Genomic DNA, 23,586 nt, shown 5'->3' with positions numbered 1-23,586 from the left:
ATCCTAATCATAGTAGAATGACAGGTTTGTACAGCACCAAAAAGTTTATTCTAGCTGAGAAGTTCACATAATCTGATCCCATTTTTTTATACACTTTTATAATTTTTAGAAGAAAATTCAACCAATAATTTGATTTAATAGCACATCCCTTATCAATGATCTGTCACATGTTCTATTGCAGAAGGTTAATTAATTAAAGACAGTGGAGGGAGCAAAAAAGGAAGAGCCAGCAATTCAGATTCGGTCACCACTTACATTATGGCATTTCCAACATCCCTGTTGACAAATAATAAACCAGTCCACCAAAACCAGAACGTTCAAGTGTTTGTTCTGCCCACAAAAGGTGATACAAAGACACAACTGAAAGCAGAAAAAGTACCAAAACTTTGGACTCATCCCAGTCCAAGCCAATGAAATCTTAGCTTTAAATCTGGTTCATGCAATAGGAAAACTTATACTGCACCACAACCCATCTGGCTGCTACACTATTCATAAATCCTCTGCTTAGAAAGCCACAGAGCCTGCCTGAGGACTGAAAAATCAACCTTTTGAGCCGCTGAGATTTATAGGACTGATATATAAAAAAAAAAAAAGACTGCATAGAGGAAAGTATAAATAAACCACACGATGTGATATAAATATAATATTTATTTGTACACACAAAAGGCATACAGTATATGGATATTGTAAATCTGTGCAGAAATAAAAAGAACAGGCATCTTTGTATGGAATAATGATGAAAAAAAAAAATGATGAAGATGCTGAAATGTATTTGTTCAACATAAGCAAATCTTATGGAATGTAAAGAGGCACGAAAAACAGTACATCACAGCCTAACAAAACAGTTTTATCACCAGGAATGCAAAAAAAAAAAAAGAAGCAGGATGAGATACACAAAAAAAAAGGAAAATATAACATTCTGTTTTCCATCGTGACTTCTGATGGGGTTCCAGGTCACATCTGAGAGGTCCTCTCCAGACTTTTAGCTGCATCTTTAAGTTTTCCTACTAAATCCTAAAGGACAAATAAGAAAAGAAAACATCACAGTTGAGCCAGAGCCAGGACCTGTCTAGAAAGAACAAATGAGAGGCTCGGTGTGATCCAGGCACACTGACAACCTGCACATCTTGTAACCGTTCATGATGACGTCATACTGATGTGTCATTTTTATTAATTTATACTACACCGTATAGGCATTAATTAGATAAAAAATAAAAAGGGAGTAATTTACTAAAATTGGAGAGTGGAAAAACTGTTGAAACTCTGCATTGAAACCAATCAGCTTCCAGGATTTATTGCCAAAGCTTAACTGGACAAGCTGTAGTTAGAAGCTGATTGGCCTCCATGCACAGCTGCACCGGATTTTGAGTGCTCCAGTTTTAGTAAATCTACCCCATAGTGACAATCAAAGAACTCCATATAATTCTGTGAAACCATCTCCATAGAGCATGACAGCATATTACTATGAAGAGTGACACAGACACTAGGAATGGTACTGGAGTAAGACTGTTACAGGACCACCACTGGAATATTATCACCACAAGGCTTACAAGATGTTCATTTTTACAAATACTAAAATAAAACCGTCTTTAGTTGACTAACAAAAACCTGATCGAGAGTGGAAACACATCTGACAGAAACAAAAATGCTAGCAATTAATAGCTGGGCCCCAATTTTCATAAAACATGCAGTTTTGTAACATTTTTTTTACAATCTGTACTGTCTGTGATCCCCATGGCTGCCTTATCAATACAAAAGTAACGATTGAGGAAGTCATGTGTACAATGGAAGAATGAATCGGTTTCCCATAGCAAGCAAGCTTGGTTGACCTGAACTGAAAACAACAGCTAGCATAGACTGACACTATTAAGGGGAACTTATCAAAACTGGAGCAGCTGTGCATGGCAACCAATCAGCTTCTAACTTTAGATCGTTCAATTAAGCTTTGCTGATAAAACCTAGAAGTTGATTGGTTACTATGTACAGCTGCATCTGTGTGCACCAGTTTTAGTAAATCTCCTCCTATGGGGAAAATGTATCAATACTGCTGCAGACAGAATCTAGAGCAGCTTTACATGGCAACCAATCATCTTCTAACTTTAACTTCAGCTTGTTCAGGTAAACTTTAAAAAAATTAAAGTTAAAAGATTGGCTTGTATGCACAACTGTTACAATTTTGATAAATTCCTCTCTATTTTTTGTTTCAGGTTGCAATAAATAATCCATTAATTGGATATTTCTCTTTTAAAAAATAAAAGTATTAAGAAAAAACAAAAACATACAAAACATTTTATTCAAATAAATAAAATTAAGCAAAACAGAAAAAAATACAGTTTATCTGGTTTCCGAGCAGCTCAGACATGCCAGCAATTTCTACCCATTTTAAACACAACTGGATACTTTTAAATATTTGGCTTTAGTAGTATCACACAAAAAGCTTATTTCACAAAGCTTTACACAAGGATGAGGGTCTTACATTTTCAGCCACGTGACTGTCATTTTCAAATCTTGCTGGACATCTGAAAACAACTGTCACTTTCATGAAAATAAGTTTTCTTATCCTGATGTGTTAGTTTTGCAAGCTGAGCCCAAAATTATCTCTGGAAATCTTGTCTCAATTCAGATACAATTAATACAAGTATACCTGCAGTTGTTCCATTGAGCAATTAAAACTAACATCTTGGGCCTGGTTGGGATCCAAAGTCTGAGGGAAGAGAGAACTAGATTTTACTAATCAAGGTCACATAAAGAACCCACCCCCCCCCTCCCCATATCAGTCTGTGTACTATTACCTCTAAACTGAAATTCACAAAATAGGAAGGCCGGTAGGTTTTGTGCAGCTGATTGGTCTGAAGAGTAAAAAAAAAAATTAAAGAAAAAAAAAAAAAAAGAAAAGAAAAAAAAATCGTCTCAGCTGAATGATACAGGATCAATACACAAACAAAATCAATGGACACACAAAGCTTTCCATCACCTTTATCTCATATGCGAGACGCCAGGACACATCTGACACGTGTGGGGGACATCTGCCTATACTGAAGGTAAAGGACAAACACTGGAGTCACCCACCAGGCCAATACAATGATATCCATTTATTAAAGCTCTTCTTTTTTTAATGTAGAATCCAATATCAGTGAGCTAGAGAACTTCCTATTTTCTTAAATCCCCTGCACAGTATTCAAAGTAAAGGACTCATCACACCAAATACAAGAGATCATTGAAGACAACATTATGACTGAAGTCTGCACTCACTTTCCTAGGAGGATCTCCAGAGGTTCCTTGTGTTTCTGTAATACAGCAGACTGACAATTAACACACACACACACACACACACACACACACGACCCCCCCCCCCCCAAAAAAAAAAAAAATCTAAACAAAAATACACACACACACACACACACACACACACAAAAGAAAAAAAAACTAATACACACACACGACAAAATAAAAAAAAACAAAAAACACACAAAAAAGGACAAAAATGTTAACATCTAAACCTGATATTCAGTCCAAAACTCTTCTGCCTTTTCTTTATCGAACTTGCAGTCCTCCAGGAAGGTGCTGTGGGGGGGACAGCAGAAACAATGAGCAGGTCTGTCGCACAGTTATGGCGAGACACATTTCTATAGAGACATATATACCTGAGGGCTGCTCTGTCTACATTGTGCTTCACAGCCTCCAGGACACACGCAGCCACTGCGGAGTGACATTCTTTTACTACAGATGGGGCAATATGTCGGAGCTCTGTGTCATCTACAGCAACACAAACACAGACACAAAAGTGGATTTTACAACTGAGAACGATAACAAGAATATTAGTTCTAAAATCGGGGCCATAGCTACTAATGCTGACAAAATGGGAACTACAAATCCCAGCGTTCCCCGTTGACTCCCCTCCCCCTCCTTTCACTAAAAAGAACACCCTGCTTTTTGTTAGCATTTTCTGAAACTACACAGCAATTCTAGTAATTTCTATTTTCAAACATTAAAGACTCACTAGGAAAAATATAGTAAAAAATGGTAGTAAACACAAAAGCATACATGTAATATATATTACATATTACCAGATGTGGCGGCTGCATTAGTTTTTTTTTTTTTTAATTTTTTTCACTCCCCCCTTTTTTTCCCACCTGGTGATCTGGCCAATAACCAGCACAGAGACACCCTTGGACAGCATCATTGTCAGTGGGGGGAGGGTGTTAGATGTACTAACAGATTTAGAAACACTAAAATTGAAGCCAAACTGCAGATAAAAACTTTAAAGGGGAGTGTTAGATGTACTAGCAAAGTTAGAAACACTAAAAGTGAAGCCACACTGCAGATAATACTTTACAAGGGATAAAGGTTTTACATAATTAAATGGAAGCTGATCACTGAGAGCACACATATCAGTAGTAACTGGTTTATGCCAACCCTCTAACTGTTACATCTGCGGGACAGTTGGTTTTGTTGAAAAATAGCAGACTTACTGGGCAGACCACAAGGTGGAAATAAAAGAAAGAAAGCCTAAAAATGAAAACTATTGCAGCCATCACATCGGTAAGCTGCAATAAAATAAATATTTGCTTTTGGGTTTCATATTGCTTTAACTAATGGTTTCTATTTTCAAAGATATAAAACCTATTGGGAAAATACAACATAATAAAATGAATAAAATATAACACCAAACCTACCCCAAATATTGGCACTAAAGCTAAAGGCTGGCAAGACACGCTGGGGCATGTAGTGCATATGGATCAATGAAGAACAATGTAACCAAAATCCCTGCCTGCGGATCACACTCTGGTAACATTGTATCCGCACAGGTCAGATGTCACAGAAGAATTACACAGGAAAAAAAGCAACCAATCAGAACTCAGCTTTCATCAGCTAACTGTAAATAGATCGCTGAGATCTGGTTTGTGATCAGTTGTCTTATTGGCCATCACATTCTACCAAGAAAAGGAAAGGGATGAAAACCGCACGTGTGTAAGGGTTAATGTGCACCGATCTGTCATCGTCCACCGATCCCATTTAATCGATCTATTCACAGCAAAGTCAATATTAAATACTCCAGTCTCTACGCCCACCCTAAACAATGCAGGCAAGGACATGCGATCTTGCAATACATTTCATATTTTTTTTTTATTCATCTATTATTTTTTGTTTTTCTATTCATGGTTATGGTGAAAGCGATCCCTCTGTACATTTCCAGGCAGACCAGTTCCCGGAGCAGGCAGTGGATGGTGTGATCAGATGGGCTCAGTGCTTGTAAATGACTCGTTTCCTCTGCTGTCAGCGCTCATCAACGCCTCTCTACAGCTACACACGCCGACTTTTCCCGGCACTGACATCTGTGCACTGCGCTCCTCGGCACCGATCTACAAGCAGCACTGTCATCAGCCATGAACACATCTACAAAAAGCCACATCCATGTACACTTCTCCTCGGCGTGTGACCTCTGATACATAAAAATACCTCAATAAAAAAATATGACCGTGCTCTGGTGACATTACTACGTACTAATGACGACTCTCTCATCACGGAAAATATACATGTAACAATCCACTGAAACCTAATATAGAACTACAAAAATCCTGCTCCAAGTTCACAGACTGAGCAGACAAAACGTCTATTAATCACACAAGAACCAGATGACCCAAGACTGGAGAAGGAGCAAACAACTCAAAGCAAATGGACTTCATTTTGTAAGAGAAGTTGCTCTATACATGGGAAATTCCCTCCAGAGCATAGTAAAACTTTGCAGACTTCCATTCACATGCGAGCAAAAATACTGATTTTTTTTTTAAATTGATCATGATCGGGTATTCTTTGTAAAGTGGAGTTTCAACACATCCACTAAGCTCTGTGGAAACGTCCCGTGCAAAGTGCAAATTCCCCTGCAAACGTTTAGCCAACCTCAGTGTTTTCATTTTTAGTTTTTTACTAATTCACTAAAAAGGAGCTTTGTAAGGGAAATTGCACTTTGCATGGGAAATCTTCCCTTAGCTTGGTGAATGCAGTGAAAATTCACTTTACAAAGAATGTCCAATCCTGTGCAAAAGGGGCTGATTTACTAAAACTGGAGAGTGCAAAATCTGGTGCAGCTCTGCATAGAAACCAATCAGCTTCCAGGTTTTATTGTCAAAGCCTAACCAAACAAGCTGAAGTTAGAAGCTGATTGGCTGCCATGCACAGCTGCACCAGAATTTTCACTCTGCAGTTTTAGTAAACCTGGCCATACATTATACAATTTTCTTTAGATTTACCAAAAACCATATAATATGAGGTCAAACCTAAACAACACTTTCAATTGTATCTAATTAGGCAGGCCCTTGCACTACATAGTGGAAGGTAAAAATAAAAGGAAATTGAGCACAAATTGGGCAGAAAAGTAAGAAAATTGTATAGTGTATGGCCAGCCTAAAACAAGCCCTTTTTGCAGTATTGGGCATTCTTTGTAAAGTGAATTTTCACTTTCTAGCATAAAATTGGATGTTGGAATTCAGCAGAACCTCACCTCATTCACTAAGCAAATGGAAAATTCCCTTGCAAAGTGAACACCCATATTAGCCTTTAGCAAATCAGCCCCAGTGGATCGATGTACTAAAGCAGTATAAGCTGCTCACTTGGCAGTGTGAATGTTGATACATAAGGCAAAGCTGTGTTCATCCTAAATACCCATTCATGTACCTGGAAGACAAATGTAAAAATATAGGGAAGTAAAAGGCAACTTCACCTTTATTTTCACTAGAACTATGTAAAGTAAGCATTTGCTTTGCTAAATAAACAGCCCTTGGGGAATCTACCCCAGACTATACACATATCATTATATAGATCACTAAAACTAATACAGGGCAGCATTTATTTTCACTTCCATTTTCCACATACTGGATGTAACAGGCTTCATTGTATATTTTTTATTTTGTGATACTTTCCTACAAATTCCTGAACTGCTGCAAGTGTTAAATCACACCAAAAATACAAATAAGACCAGGCAGTTATTCACAATACATTCCATTTGGGGCAGATTGGATTGTCAATCACTCAAGCCACCCACTCCTGTTTCTGGCTCCTGTGACCATGCCAAGAGAATCACTCGGCCCAGCTGATGAATTGCAGGCCATGGGTTTTTGTGGGTTTGTGGAATTTTGATCTGTCTCTGTGTTTTATTATATAAAAAGTGAAAGGGGTTTTCTTCCATAACTGTGCAGATATTGCACCTCAGTCCCAGTGCCTGATATCTGGAAGATGAACAGTCACAGTTACTATCCAGTTACACCATTCTATTATGTTTTGTAGAACCCTCAAGACACTTGCATCATCATGTGCACTCTAGTGGGTATACCATGACATAAATCTGTACACACACTCCCATACAAAGTTCTCCATAATGTATGGTATGGTGTAAGAAATGTAACAGACACAACTCAAAGCATGCACAAAGGTGATTTCAAAATGTGGACACAATAAGAACATCTGCAAAAAGAGAAGAGAATGTCCTCCTACCAAAGTACATGTTCATTTTAGAATTACTGAAGCTCTGTTTACGCTTGTACATAATTAAACTAGTGAAGTGAAGGCAGCTTCCCCTTATTTATCCATCCTCCATCCATCCCCAGTGTTGAACATGTAAATAATTGTGAGTGTAACGTTTTGATGCGTCTAAATACAGTGGGGTTGATTTACTAAAGCAATAGACTTACAGTAAAAAGCATATTACTTAGAAAGAAATCAGAACCCGAGTTCATTTCAATCTCCAAATCATGTATTAGAAAAAAATATATTTTTATCACCCCCCCCTTCGGGTTTCCAACTGACAATAGATGCACCTTATTTACTAACATTGAGTTAAAGTGAACAGCCCCTTTAGTAAATCAATCCACATATAAAATCTATACGTAAAGCCGTGATATGTCTGGATACAATGTTTCACGCAAGTATATTATAGAGTAAAGCTGTGATCAGTATACATTCAATGATGCATATAGAATCATGGCGGAAAGCTATGATTAGTATGAACACTGTGCTGTAGATAGAGTTGATGAGTCTGCATACAATATTGCATATATAGAATTGTGAAAAGTTGCGATTATAGATACAATGTTGTACAAATATATTAGTGATGTAAATCTGTGACCAGTCTAGATAATACGTTGTACATAAAATAATTGTAAAACGTAAAAGCTGTGATCATTATTGATGAAATGTCACCTATAGAAAATTGTGGATGTAAAGCTGTGAGGAGTATAATATACAGTGCTACACATAAAAGAATTATGGTGGTAATCACTAAGGTGCATGTCTATAAAATTGTGTAAAAGCTGTGTTGAGTCTAGATACAACGTTGTATATATAAAATGTATATTGTTGTATATTGTGAATGTAAAAGCTATGACTATTACAGATGCAATATTACATAGACAGAATTATTATAAAGTTGTGATAATTATAGATACAAAGTTAAATAAAGATCACAGCTATGCAGTCACAGTTCTCATTATAGACACAGTTACATAAAGATCACAGCTATGCAGTCACAGTTCTCATTATAGGTACAAAGTTACATACAGAGAATGGTAAATGTAAAGCTGTTACAATGATAGTTTACTTATAGAGAATTGTGAATGTAAAAGCTGTGACCATTACAGATGCAATATTACATAGAGAGAATTGTAAAAGGTAAAGCTGTGATCATTATAGATACAGAGTTACATAAAAGAGAACTGTGACTGTACAATGTTACAGAAAAGTGTCCATGTAAAGCTATTATAGATGTGATGCATATAGGGAATGGTGACTGTAAATTTGTAATAATTATAGATACAGTGTTACATGGAGAAAATTGTAAATGTAAAGCTGGGATCATTATAGATACAATGTTACATGGAGAAAATTGTAAATGTAAAGCTGGGATCATTATAGATACAATGCTACATGGAGAAAATTGTAGATGTAAAGCTGGGATCATTATAGATACAACGTTACATGGAGAAAATTGTAAAATGTAAAGTTTGGATCATTACAGATGCAATATTACAGAATTGTGACTGCATAGCTGTGATCATTATAAATACAAAGTTACATGGAGAGAATTGTACATGTAAAGCTGTGAACATTATAGATACAATATTACATAGAGAGAATTGTAAATGTAAAGTTGTGATAATTATGGATACAAAGTTACATAAAAGAGAACTGTGACTGTACAATGTTAGAGAGAATTGTCCATGTAAAGCTGTTATTATAGATGTGATACTTATAGGAAATTGTGAATGTAAAGCTGTAAAAATTACAGATACAATATTACATAGACAGAATTGTAAATGTAAAGTTGGGATCATTATAGATACAAAGTTACATAAAGAGAACTGTGACTGTGAAGCTGTGTTTATTATAGATAAAATGTTACAGATAAAATTGTCCATGTAAAACGGTTATTATAGATGTGAAACTCATATGGAACTGTGAATGTAAAGCTGTGATCAAAAGATTCAGTTTTACATATTGGGAATTACGAATGTCAAGGCTGTGATTAATAAAAGATACAATGATACACAGACATAATTGTAAATGTAAAGCTGTGATTACTGTGGATACAATGTTATATATGCAGAATTGTGGAGGTAAAGCTGGGATCATTATTTATACAATGTTGCATATACAGAAATGTGAATGTGAAGTTGTGATCACTATAGATACAATATTACACAGACAGAATTGTGGATGTAAAGCTGGGATCATTATGGATACAATGTTGCATATACAGAAATGTGAATGTGAAGTTGTGATCACTATAGATACAATAGTACACATACAGAACTGTGGATGTAAAGCTGGGATCATTTTGTATACAATGTTGCACATGTAACATTGTGATCATTCCAGATACAACATAGGAACCTCATACAACTTAACACTGGAACTGTCTCCAGCTACAATCCTGAAGTGTGGATTGCACAGACACAGAAGAGGAACAGAGTTTTGCACTGTGTTCAGTGAGAAGCCCAGAAATCCCAGAGCAGCAGCAGCAGCCAGGGCCAAGAAGAAAGCTCTCCCTCCCATGGCAGAGCCCAGGAGCTGCCAAGAAATGCAGCAGCAGAATTGGCAAGAGGTCAGAGGCAGGGTGACAGGAGCAGCACCCCGAGCAGCAGCCCAGCGCCGGCCGTTCAATATGCAGAGGGAACAAGGGGATCTATTGTAGCAGGCAGGTCTGATTCCCTCCCTGCAGCTGGGATCTGTGCAAACACACACACTGGGACAATATGGCCGGGAGAGAATGAGACAGTGCCTGAGCACGACTGTGCAACAACTTCAGCGACACTTCCAAGAGAAACACCACAAACAGCCCGTCCACACACAAGGCATTGTGCTGCTGTGAATGCCCAACACGTTTTACATTGAACGCCTTTTGACTGCAACATCTGCTCCAGATTCAATCGTCCGAACTGACCCAAAACAACAGAGAGCTGGCCTTACTGGAAATATGGAAGGCTGGGAGACATTGCGACAAATATCTCCTACTGGGGAGCGACACAATGGGGAAAGCAAAACAGCAGACAGGAGCAAAACAACACATACAACATGAGAAACATAATAACACTAAACAAAAACAAAACAAAAAAAGGGCATCAAATGCCACAATTATACATCTAGTTATTTAATAAAAATGATACTATAGACTGCAGATAGAACAAGTGCTCAGCATGGTAATTTTTGTTGCTTTTATTATACTTAATATGTATGGAAGAAATACATTTTGTGATAGATGGCATGGGGGTAATATAGAAGGTCTGCCTGTAGACAATTTTTTGTAAAACTGAAGTAATATTTTATTGGAGAAAAAAGTTGCATGGATAAAATGTGTACAACAAAATATAAAGCTGATTTACTAAAGGAGTTAATCTTCACGAAAAAAAATTGCATGGATATTTACTTCAATTATGCAATCCTGCAGATAGCAAATTCCTGTGTACTAATTTAATTTGCACATACCTTGATACTTGAAGTAAATACACACAACTTATTCTCTGAGAATTCTCAATTCTTTTAGTAAATCAGCCTAATGTATAATGAGTGAGTTTGTTTTCCTTTACTACTTTAATGGTGTATGTTTATCTAGATATCCATCTCTATCAACAAAGAAAGCAGTCAAATTATTTATTTATACACACATAATGAAAGCAGCAAAATAAAATAAGTGCATGTTTATAAAAAAAAAAATGCAATGAAAGTAATAACATGGACATGCAGGTACTATACACCTATACACCCACATATTTAGTGCTAGATATATTTATATATAAAATAATTTATAATAATTCAGACTCTCTCTCTATGTCATATATACAAAAGGATTGAATTTAGAAATAAATTCCAAATAAATCCTCATCTACCAACACAGTCAAAGGGCTACGTTTAGGCCAGAAATGCAGGCACTAACGTGCTGCTGCTGGTTGCATTTTGGAATGAATTAAATCAACTTGAATGGTAAAATCTAAGACAGTGACCCAAAATATAGCATACAAGAATTCTTCACAATGCACTGTAAGCCTATGTAGGAGGCAAACAGGGCCTACCAAACACAATGGAGCTGATTTACTAAAAGAGTAGAGACTGTTCACTTAATATGGGAATGTTCACTGAGACTACAAAGTGAAGCTGTTAACTTCAACCAACTTCTCATTTTCTAACAAAAATACTGGGTTTTTGTTGTTGTGGTTTAATTACCCTTGTACAGAATTTGGTATTTAATGTGGACACAGCTTCACCTTATTTACTAACATTCACTTTGCCACATTAACAGCCTCTACTCTTTAGGTAAATCATCCCACTGGGGTTAATTTACTAAAACTGGAGAATGCAAAATCTGGTGCATCTGGCATGGTAGCCAATCAGCTTATTCAATTAGGCTTTGACACACACACAAAAATAAAATAAAAAATAATAATGGAAGCTCATTTGCGCTGCACCAAATTTTGCACTCACCAGTTTTAGTAAGTCAACCCCACTGTATATTCTCTAATCCAGGCATTTGGAATTGCAGCAAAAAGTATGACAACACATCCGGCGTGAACAAACCCTTGACTTAACACAAAAGGTGCAGTCTTTTAGGTCAATTTAGGAAAACTGCAAAATGGAGAACAGGAACAAAAGTAGGGCTGTTGCTCAAAGTAAAGCAGGCCCTTGTAATAATTTGTGTAACAGCCACCCCATTTCTAATTCATTTTACCTACTATTAACAAAAGTCTAGGGAAATACTTTATTAAAAGTAGGATTATTTGATAAGTATTTGCATCCAGACAACACATTAGAGGAAAAAAATATATACAAATTATTTTTCATTTAGGTTAGCTCTTTTAATGTATAAATTTCATACAATCCATATCCTACCTGTAATGTTACTGCAGATACACAAGGATACATAATATATATATATATATATATATATATATATATATATATATATATATATATATACACACACACTTTTTTATTTTATTATTTCCATGTGTGAGTGAACACAGCTTCACATTGCTGAGCTAAGTAAATATTAACTTTGCTAAGTGAAAAACCTCTTTATCTACCTTGTCTATACTCTCTGCTAAAGTGTATCTAAACATAAGAACAGCTTGCAGCTTACCTATCCTTACAGGAGGTGGCTGCATTAGCTTTCTTTTTTTTCTCCCTGTATTCTGACTGGTTATCCAGCCAGTAACACATGTTCTGTCCTATGATTACAAGGTTAACTCACTGTATTGTATCAATGGAGGAGTAGCTTTGGTACACAGGAGGTGTGCTATGTCTTTATTACAACTCCCCTCTCCTCATATCTATAACACAGGGGGAGGTGTTCTGCAGTTCCTATAAATGAACTAGGAAGATAAGGCTACTCTAGAGAATATTGCAGCAACACTGGATTTCTGGTGGGACCAACTGGAATTTGTTTGCACTTATTGAACACTTTTATTGGTATATTTAGCAGATCAAAAGGGAGCAATGAGAAATAACATTGTTAGCGTTTACATTTTACTTCTACAAACATTTATTTATACTACAAACATATTGTAATATTATTTCAGTATAAAAATTACATCTATCAAAAATACATTATAAATACAAATTTGGGAATTAGGATTGAATGAAGAGTAATATGTGGAATGTTGACGCTATACACAGTAAGTCCTGTATAATAATTATACAAAAAGGGGGGGGGGGGGGATAAGTAAGAAAATAGGCAAGAAAATAGGCTTCTCTTTTATTCCAATAGCATTCCAAAACACTGCTGTAAAAAATTCAGCCATATGATCTAGGCTGGGTACCCTAATCATGCCCTCATACTGAACACACAAGTATCTTCTTCCTCTGACATATTTGCTGAGCCTTTTTCATAATGGCAATCATATTTCATTTCTCCCCCATTCCTCACTTTGCTGCTTTCCTTCTGACCCAACCCTTTACTAATTGCCATGGGTAATCACCAGATTTTGCACTCTCCAGTATTAGAGAATCAAACCAAACGGATGCAGGAATCTCCCAAACCAGACTGTTTGGCACATTCATTGTAATAGAATAAAGAGCCAATTACAGGATCCCACAGACAAAATATCAAGTAGAACTATAAGTAAAACTTTTTTTTAAAATTTTGGATAGAGTAAGAGAGGGTTATATCCCATTAGAATTTTTCTTTTTCGACTTCGGTGTCCCATAGTGGAGATTTACTTTCTATCCCACAGCCAAACAGCAAGTAAGAGAAAATCCTTGCTAGTTAAGGGAATTCCTTGGGGCCCTCCAGGTCACCAGAACTAGTGTTCCCATTGGAAGATTTCCCCTCTATCACTTTTCTGGGGACAGCCCAAAACTTGGGGTTTTCTTTTACTTTCAATGATAATGATAAACAGGACAAAGAAGTAAGCCTCCTTGTGGGGGCACAGACAGCAATAAAAACCTGACATGCATTTTAATCCCTCGCCACTCCATCCAAATCTAAGAAATTGTTTTGCCCTTTGTTAAAACTTTAAATTTAAAGTAATTGAACTCAATTCTATTTTTTGGAGTGTCAAAGTGGAGTTAAATAAGCTGTGTTGCATTTCTGGGCATCTCTGGGAAACTGGTCATGAGAGAAAAACATACCTGCCATATTGCTGACCTCCTAAAAATGCCAGCTGCCTGCCTACCATGCCCACTCTCTGCCCACTCTACCATTGCCTGCAGTAGGATGCACTGGTTGTCCCATTCATGTCAACTGGCTACACCGACACAGCCATTGATCTCAATTTGGCAGCCCTGCGGGTGACAGACACTGCGCCTTCAGGCCTTACACCCGCACAGTTGTCAAACTGGGAGCAGCAGTGGTGTCCATGCAGCCGCTGCATCCCAACTGATATGAATGAGACTGCCTGCATGGGGATGCACAAACACCTGTGCATGCAAACACGGCTGTCCCATGGGTGTACGCTGTAGAACGCTGGTGTAAACGAGGCCTTAGCTGGAACAAATATGCAGATCTTAAGTTGTAACTTCACTCTGACATCACCTACTGCAGGCTCTTTCAATGCCTACCACTCAAGTACCGAAGCCCAGGTCTGGACTGGGACAAAAAAATAGGCCTGGGCATTTTAGACTGAGCAGCCCTTTATTTTTTTTTAAACCAAATTACAAATCATGACAACTACTGGTTTCTTGATATCTTTTAGTTATCTTTAGCCTGCTTAAGTCACTGTAATGTATCATTTGGAATTATGTAAATATATTACATTTTTTGGCATATATTTCTTTATATTAAAACTCACAGGATCTCACAGCATATCATTACTACTCACTGATTGGTTGCAAGAGGTTACTGCACATCATTACTACTCACTGATTGGTTGCTAGAGGTTACTGCACATCATTCAGTTCAGTTTTGGGCACCAATCCACAAAAAGAATATTGGGGAACTGGAGAAAGTACAGAGAAGGGCAACCAAACTGATCAGAGGCATGGAGGAGATCAGCTATGAGGAAAGATTAGAGGAACTGAATGTATTCTCTCTTGAGAAGAGGAGATTAAGGGGGGATATGATCAACATGTATAAATACATCAGTGGTTCATATAGTGAACTCGGTGTAGAGCTATTCAACCTGAGGTCATCACAGAGGACAAGGGGGCACTCTTTACATCTGGAGGAAAAGAAATGTAATCTCCAAACATGGAAAGGTTTCTTCACAGTAAGAGCTGTGAAATGTGGAATAGACTCCCTCAAAAGTTGGTTCTGGCCAGCTCAGTGGATTGCTTTAAAAAAGGCCTGGATTCTTTCCTAGATACACAGAATATAATTGGATACTAACATTTATAGGTAAAGTCGATCCAGGGATTATCCGATTGCCTCTCAGGAGATCAGGAGGGAATGTTTTTCCCTGCAGGAGCAAATTGGATCATACTTTGCTGAGTTTTTTGCCTTCCTCTGGATCAACTGTGGGTATAGGATTATAACTTTTTTTTTTTTTTTTTTTTTTAATAGTTGAACTGGATAGACTTTTGTCTTTTTTCAGCCAGACTAACTATGTAACTATCATTACCACTCACTGATTGATTACTAGGTCACTGCACATCATTACCGCTCACCGATTGGTTGCTAGAGGTTACTGCATATACTGAGCAGAGGATAAGAGAAGGTAAAGTGAAGGCAGCATATCAGCACACCAAAGAATTAAACTCACAAATTGTATTTTTTTCTAATAGCAGCTTGCACATCAGGCAGTGGTGTCTCCTCCAGCTCTCTCCCTTCACAGTCATGTGACCTGTCATTTCCACCCCTGACAGCTGAATGGCTGCAGCTGCATTGAGACCACCAAGGATATGCAGCCTGGGCTCACTGGGCAAATGCCCTGTTTGCCCTATGGCCAGTCTGGGCCTGCTGAAGCCAGTAAGCAAGCAGGACAGCTACCACATTGAGACTGAGTGAATTATGGGGGCTGCCACACTGACTTCCTAGTTGCCTGGCCTTCTAGGGATTTCATAGTCACTGGTCCAGAACATGCAAGCAGATTAGAAAGTCATAACTTGTTATTTTCCAATTGTTCCAGACCAGATGTTCAGAAAGTATTAAATCCAAAGGATTAGCATGACAGCCAGGCACAGAAGATTACAGCAAATGGCAGCCTTTCTATTCTTGCAGTACATGTGTAACCTGTATAGGTAACCTGTAGTGACAGAAACAAAGGGTGCCATAGACAGCTGGCTGGCTGTCTCTGATGTCAATGCTTTTCAAGTTGACCCAAGACAAGCACACAGCAACTCGGAGTAGATTTAGAGCTCCTGATTAGCATATTTCTTGCAGGTCGGTGATTCATACAGCGATTAAGCCACAGTATTAGGACAGACAAGCACTTAGGTGAGGATAGAGGAAAAGGGAGCAGTCACCTGTCAAAAAAAATAAATTATAGGCATCTACTCCCCCCCCCCCCATAATAAAAGAGAATTAGTTAGAGGTTGAGGGCAGGGAGTGTTTGAGCAGTACTTTTATTCTATGGTGAAGAACAGCTTTAAGACCCAATATAACTAATTTATCTTTAATTTTCTTTTATACTTTTACTCCATGGCGAAAATGTTTTTTTTATCTTTTTCTTCTAACAGAGGACTAATAGTACAAGGGGGGTTTCTAAGCCTGTGATTGGTCTGTCTCCCAATCATTCATATGGGATCTGTTGGTGAAAGCTCTGTCTCCATGCTGGAAGCATGCAATGGAGCGCACAAACACATGTTGCATATATAGCCCTGGACCCTTTTGAGCCCTGGACCTGGAGCCCTGGACCCTTTTGAGAACGTGCATAGCACAAAACGCATCAAGGGGGGCTACAGCATCTAGGACATCTAAGTCACCGTTGGTGGCCAGCACATATCATTGCGGTCAGTACTTTTGTTTCTATGTTTGACTTTCACTTGAAAATAAAGTCTTTTATGCAGTATCACGCTATGTGATGTCCTTTATTGGGCTCTATATGAGTGCCACCCTTTCAGTACCTAACTTAAGGAGGGACCCCTAAGGTGCACAAGTGTCTGAGGAACCAGGGAACTTAGCCATGATGGATGTCTAACGAGAGTGCAGCCTGACCTGAGATCCAAGGACCCAGATGTACCTGATGAAAGAGGAATTTGCTTTCATGCATATCTTAAAACGCACTTCTGGTGAGTGCGTATTTCACTTATTTCCAGTTCACCTGTGGATCATTTATCGTGGTTTGAAAAGGAGATACGACAGAATTTATATATCACACTTCTTGTGTGGTTTTGGGACAATAAACGGAACCTTTAATTATGATCCAATAAGATTATTATTTGCATACTCTTTTCAATTCATGTTGATATAACTCTACTGGCATTATTAGCGCTGCACCCTTTTTTCTATATATAACATGTTGCATATATGCAGCAACCCAAAAGAAATCCTGCTTCCCTGACTCTGCATGTACTGTATTTGTTAGGCCATCATAAAGGGAGTTATGGTTACCAAAATTAACCCTGTCTGTACTGTGCTGGCAGATCATCATCAGTTTTAAAGCTGATGTGCACTCTGTCTGTCCTAACAAAAGGGTTAAAGCAGTTCTAAAGTCAGAAGGTCTTTTTTTCACCTGAATGCATTCTATGCATTAAGGTTAAAAACCTTCTACAAGCAGCTCCATCCCCAGCCCCTCTCCTTATACTTTCCTGAGCCTGATCTTAATTCAGGGATGTGCATGAGAGCAGAGGCTCTCCCTCCTCATTGGGTCAGACACAGAAGTGGGAGCTATTGGCTCCTGCTGCTGTCAATCACAGCCAAGGAAGAGGGAGCAGGTGATGGAGCAGAGCCAAGTTCTATGTGTCTTATAACACACAAAGCAGGCATGGGATCACGCACACGAGTGCTCCCAAGGGGCTTGCCATGGGGGTACGAGACTGAAGCGCTGGTGGGGGGAACCTCAAAAGAGGAGGATCAGGGCTGCCCTGTGCAAAACCATTGCAGAGAGCAGGTAAATACATGTTTGTTATTATTTATTTTATTTTTGTTTTAAATATGAGCATTTAGAATCACTTTATCGATGTCAAGGCTTGGGTGTTACATTTTATCTTAATTTACCACAAAAAAAAAAAAAAAAAAAAAAAAAAAAAAGGAAGCCCTCTAGTTGCACACTGCAAGCTCTTCTGAACAACAGAAGCTGCCTATAGCGTCCAATGTATAAACCTGAGTCAAAGAAACAACTAGAAAGGTAAGATGCAGGGGTGGACTGACCATTTGGAAACTCGGGCACTGCCCGAGGGCCCGGGGTCTGTAGGGGGCCCCATGAGATGCCCCTGGTACCTTTTTCATAGGCTTTTTTGAGTTTGGGCAAGGACACAGGGGCCTCATGATCCCCATGAGTTGTCAGTCCGCCCCTGGTAAGAAGTGTGTAAATATATGTTTGTTTTTATATTTTTTAAAACTATTTTTAGGTATGCTGTATGAATATAATATGGTGGGAGTGCCTAAAATTTGTCTGCAAAAGTGGAAATATACTTTAAGTCAATACACGCTCCAGTCTGCCCAGGTCCTCCAATGACAACACATGTTCTGTCTCACCAGCAGGAAACCCCTCTCATTAGTCGTAGGCCCCTCCCCATCACATGGTATAAGTGTCATGCAGAACACCCTTCACTTTCAGAAATGACACAGCTACTTCTCTATTTTTCCGACTGCAACACAACAAACAGAACACTGAAGGCCCAGGAGGCAACAACCATAGCAAACAATTCAGCTCATTGCTAGTTTTGCTAACTTGTATCAAAATAATGAATCACAGTGATGTCTCCTATGAATAATAAAGGGAAACTGTAGCTACAGAGGTTATCAGCCATAGCCAAAGCCTCAACCAGTGCTATAGGCTGCCACAGAGCTCATCATCTGTAAAATGCTCATTATATTTTCTATTGATAAAAGGGAACAAAATCAGGCTGAGCACAGAGATCTGCCAGCATGCTGGTGATTGGAATCACTCAGGAGCTAACCTCTAACCATCCCGACTGCTGTAAGCAATGTCATATAGGAGCACAAAAAGGAAGGAGCAAGCTGGGAACTAGAGACATGGAAAGAAATGCTATCACCTTTCTTCTGACAGTTTTTATCATGAAGCCATCTGGCTGCAGGTCTCATGATACATCTCCATGGCTGGCCAACACTGGACTCACTATAATTGATTTACAAGCAGCAGAGGAGATAAAAGGGGAGCATTGCCCACAGGAACCAATCAGAAACCAATCAGACTCCTTGTTCTATCTGAATGCTGAGGCCTGGTTGGTTCCTGCATACAGCAGCAGTAATCTGTATAATTCAGCTCTGCTAGCACTATCAGCACTATCACCCTGAATTACTCATTATAGAAGACTTATGCACAGCCCAGTGCTCCCAGTATACACAGCCCTGTGCTCCCAGTATGCTCTGCCTACTCCCAGTATACACAGCCCTGTGCTCCCAGCCTAATGATCCTAGTATACACAGCCCAGTGCTCCCAGTGTACACACACACACAGCCCAGTGCTCCCAGTGTACACACACACACAGCCCAGTGCTCCCAGTAAACACACACACACACAGCCCAGTGCTCCCAGTAAACACACACACACACACAGCCCAGTGCTCCCAGTAAACACACACACAGCCCAGTGCTCCCAGTAAACACACACACACAGCCCAGTGCTCCCAGTACACACACAGCCCAGTGCTCCCAGTACACACACACACACACACACACACAGCCCAGTGCTCCCAGTAAACACACACACACACAGCCCAGTGCTCCCAGTAAACACACACACACACACACACAGCCCAGTGCTCTCAGTAAACACACACACAGCCCAGTGCTCCCAGTAAACACACACACAGCCCAGTGCTCCCAGTAAACACACACACACAGCCCAGTGCTCCCAGTACACACACAACCCAGTGCTCCCAGTAAACACACACACAGCCCAGTGCACCCAGTACACACACACACACACACACACACACAGCCCAGTGCTCCCAGTAAACACACACACACAGCCCAGTGCTCCCAGTAAACACACACACACAGCCCAGTGCTCCCAGTAAACAAACACACACAGCCCAGTGCTCCCAGTAAACAAACACACACAGCCCAGTGCTCCCAGTAAACACACACACACAGCCCAGTGCTCCCAGTAAACACACACACACAGCCCAGTGCTCCCAGTAAACACACACACCCCAGTGCTCCCAGTAAACACACACACCCCAGTGCTCCCAGTAAACACACACAGCCCAGTGCTCCCAGTAAACACACACAGCCCAGTGCTACCAGTACACACACACACACACAGCCCAGTGCTCCCAGTACACACACACACACACAGCCCAGTGCTCCCAGTACACACACACACACACACACACACAGCCCAGTGCTCCCAGTACACACACACACACACACACACAGCCCAGTGCTCCCAGTAAACACACACACACAGCCCAGTGCTCCCAGTAAACACACACACCCCAGTGCTCCCAGTAAACACACACACACACACAGCCCAGTGCTCCCAGTAAACACACACACCCCAGTGCTCCCAGTAAACACACACACACACAGCCCAGTGCTCCCAGTAAACACACACAGCCCAGTGCTCCCAGTAAACACACACACACACACCCCAGTGCTCCCAGTAAACACACACACCCCAGTGCTCCCAGTAAACACACACAGCCCAGTGCTCCCAGTAAACACACACAGCCCAGTGCTCCCAGTACACACACACACAGCCCAGTGCTCCCAGTAAACACACACACACAGCCCAGTGCTCCCAGTAAACACACACACACAGCCCAGTGCTCCCAGTAAACACACACACACAGCCCAGTGCTCCCAGTAAACACACACACACAGCCCAGTGCTCCCAGTAAACACACACACACAGCCCAGTGCTCCCAGTAAACACACACACACAGCCCAGTGCTCCCAGTAAACACACACACACACACAGCCCAGTGCTCCCAGTAAACACACACACACAGCCCAGTGCTCCCAGTAAACACACACACACAGCCCAGTGCTCCCAGTAAACACACACACACAGCCCAGTGCTCCCAGTAAACACACACACACACAGCCCAGTGCTCCCAGTAAACACACACACACACAGCCCAGTGCTCCCAGTAAACACACACACACACAGCCCAGTGCTCCCAGTAAACACACACACACACAGCCCAGTGCTCCCAGTAAACACACACAGCCCAGTGCTCCCAGTAAACACACACACACACACAGCCCAGTGCTCCCAGTAAACACACACACACAGCCCAGTGCTCCCAGTAAACACACACACACAGCCCAGTGCTCCCAGTAAACACACACACACAGCCCAGTGCTCCCAGTAAACACACACACACAGCCCAGTGCTCCCAGTAAACACACACACACACACACACACACACACACACACACACACACAGCCCAGTGCTCCCAGTACACACACACACACACAGCCCAGTGCTCCCAGTACACACACACACACACAGCCCAGTGCTCCCAGTACACACACACACACACAGCCCAGTGCTCCCAGTAAACACACACACACACACACACACACCCCAGTGCTCCCAGTACACACACACACACACACAGCCCAGTGCTCCCAGTAAACACACACACACACAGCCCAGTGCTCCCAGTAAACACACACACACACACACCCCAGTGCTCCCAGTACACACACACACACACACACACACAGCCCAGTGCTCCCAGTAAACACACACACACACACAGCCCAGTGCTCCCAGTAAACACACACACACACACAGCCCAGTGCTCCCAGTAAACACACACACACACACAGCCCAGTGCTCCCAGTAAACACACACACACACACAGCCCAGTGCTCCCAGTAAACACACACACACAGCCCAGTGCTCCCAGTACACACACACACACACAGCCCAGTGCTCCCAGTACACACACACACACACACACAGCCCAGTGCTCCCAGTAAACACACACACACACACACACACACACACACACACACACCCCAGTGCTCCCAGTACACACACACACACACAGCCCAGTGCTCCCAGTAAACACACACACACACAGCCCAGTGCTCCCAGTAAACACACACACACACACACACACACACACACACCCCAGTGCTCCCAGTAAACACACACACACACACAGCCCAGTGCTCCCAGTAAACACACACACACACACACACACACACACACACACAGCCCAGTGCTCCCAGTAAACACACACACACACACAGCCCAGTGCTCCCAGTAAACACACACACACACACAGCCCAGTGCTCCCAGTAAACACACACACACACACACAGCCCAGTGCTCCCAGTAAACACACACACACACAGCCCAGTGCTCCCAGTAAACACACACACACAGCCCAGTGCTCCCAGTAAACACACACACACAGCCCAGTGCTCCCAGTAAACACACACACACACACAGCCCAGTGCTCCCAGTAAACACACACACACACACAGCCCAGTGCTCCCAGTAAACACACACACACACACAGCCCAGTGCTCCCAGTAAACACACACAGCCCAGTGCTCCCAGTAAACACACACACACAGCCCAGTGCTCCCAGTAAACACACACACACAGCCCAGTGCTCCCAGTACACACACAGCCCAGTGCTCCCAGTACACACACACACACACAGCCCAGTGCTCCCAGTACACACACACACACACACAGCCCAGTGCTCCCAGTAAACACACACACACAGCCCAGTGCTCCCAGTACACACACAGCCCAGTGCTCCCAGTACACACACACACACACAGCCCAGTGCTCCCAGTACACACACACAGCCCAGTGCTCCCAGTACACACACACAGCCCAGTGCTCCCAGTACACACACACAGCCCAGTGCTCCCAGTACACACACAGCCCAGTACACACACAGCCCAGTGCTCCCAGTACACACACAGCCCAGTGCTCCCAGTACACACACAGCCCAGTGCTCCCAGTACACACACAGCCCAGTACACACACAGCCCAGTACACACAGATCAGCCCTAGTGATGGGCCCCCGTCAGGTCCCGCAGCCTCTCCGGGCCACAGCACACACAAAGCAGAGGCTCGGGCCGGCGGTGGGTCGGGTCTGGCCCGGCAGGATCGGGTGTTGGGCTCTCGGTCCTCTCGTTGGCCCTCCCCAGGACTCCCCGCACAAAAGACGGCCGTCCCTCCCCGCTCCTCCGGCCTTACCTAGAGCGCAGTGGGCGGCGGGGCCCCGGACCAGGCTTTGGAGGGCCCCCCGGAGAACAGCGCTGAAGGCCTTTGGGCCAAACCGGGCCGGATCCGCTAAGCGGTGCAAACCCCTCTGCCCGTCTTCCGACACCTCCATTGTGAGAGCGACCTTCCACCCCACCACGTGACCCGACCAGCTGACAGCCCGGGACTCTGCCTGTGTATGCATCCTCCATGTGGCCGTCCCCACACCCCCGTCATCCTCCATGTGTCTGATTTATACACCTTCACCCTCCATGTAGCTGATCTACACCCCCATCACCCTACATGTGTCAGTCCTCACTCCACCACCCTACATGTGTCTGATCTATACAT

The 23,586-nt window shown here is 41.6% G+C and overlaps 1 protein-coding gene across 1 annotated transcript; it reads right to left on the bottom strand.

Annotated features, from left to right (window-relative positions):
• Window positions 1–630: 630 nt before the first annotated feature.
• COMMD3 (COMM domain containing 3) lies at window positions 631–23,422 on the bottom strand. The gene is made up of 8 exons (XM_089693748.1): window positions 23,230–23,422; window positions 3,645–3,756; window positions 3,501–3,564; window positions 3,253–3,287; window positions 2,975–3,035; window positions 2,793–2,849; window positions 2,645–2,704; window positions 631–1,014 (listed from the first exon to the last, which is right to left on the bottom strand). Exons 1-8 carry the CDS (start codon window positions 23,366–23,368, stop codon window positions 955–957), a joined length of 588 nt encoding a protein of 195 aa, XP_089549874.1. The 5' UTR covers window positions 23,369–23,422; the 3' UTR covers window positions 631–954.
• Window positions 23,423–23,586: the final 164 nt, after the last annotated feature.

The sequence above is a fragment of the Staurois parvus genome, unplaced genomic scaffold (assembly GCF_062004578.1).
Source record: "Staurois parvus isolate SC_StPar_1 unplaced genomic scaffold, SC_StPar_1.0 ptg000636l, whole genome shotgun sequence".
Lineage (NCBI taxonomy): Eukaryota > Metazoa > Chordata > Amphibia > Anura > Ranidae > Staurois > Staurois parvus.
Note: the sequence above shows the minus strand (reverse complement) of the source record. Positions and strands in the feature narration are given on the sequence as shown.

Coding starts and splice junctions, on each gene's coding strand:
- COMMD3 (XM_089693748.1), bottom strand. CDS start 23,368: ATGGAGGTGTCGGAAGACGGGCAGAGGGGTTTGCACCGCTTAGCGGAT. Junction 3,757..23,229: donor CGCCGCCCACTGCGCTCTAG/GTAAGGCCGGAG, acceptor GTGTTGCTGTAG/ATGACACAGAGCTCCGACAT. Junction 3,565..3,644: donor GTAGACAGAGCAGCCCTCAG/GTATATATGTCT, acceptor TCCCCCCCACAG/CACCTTCCTGGAGGACTGCA.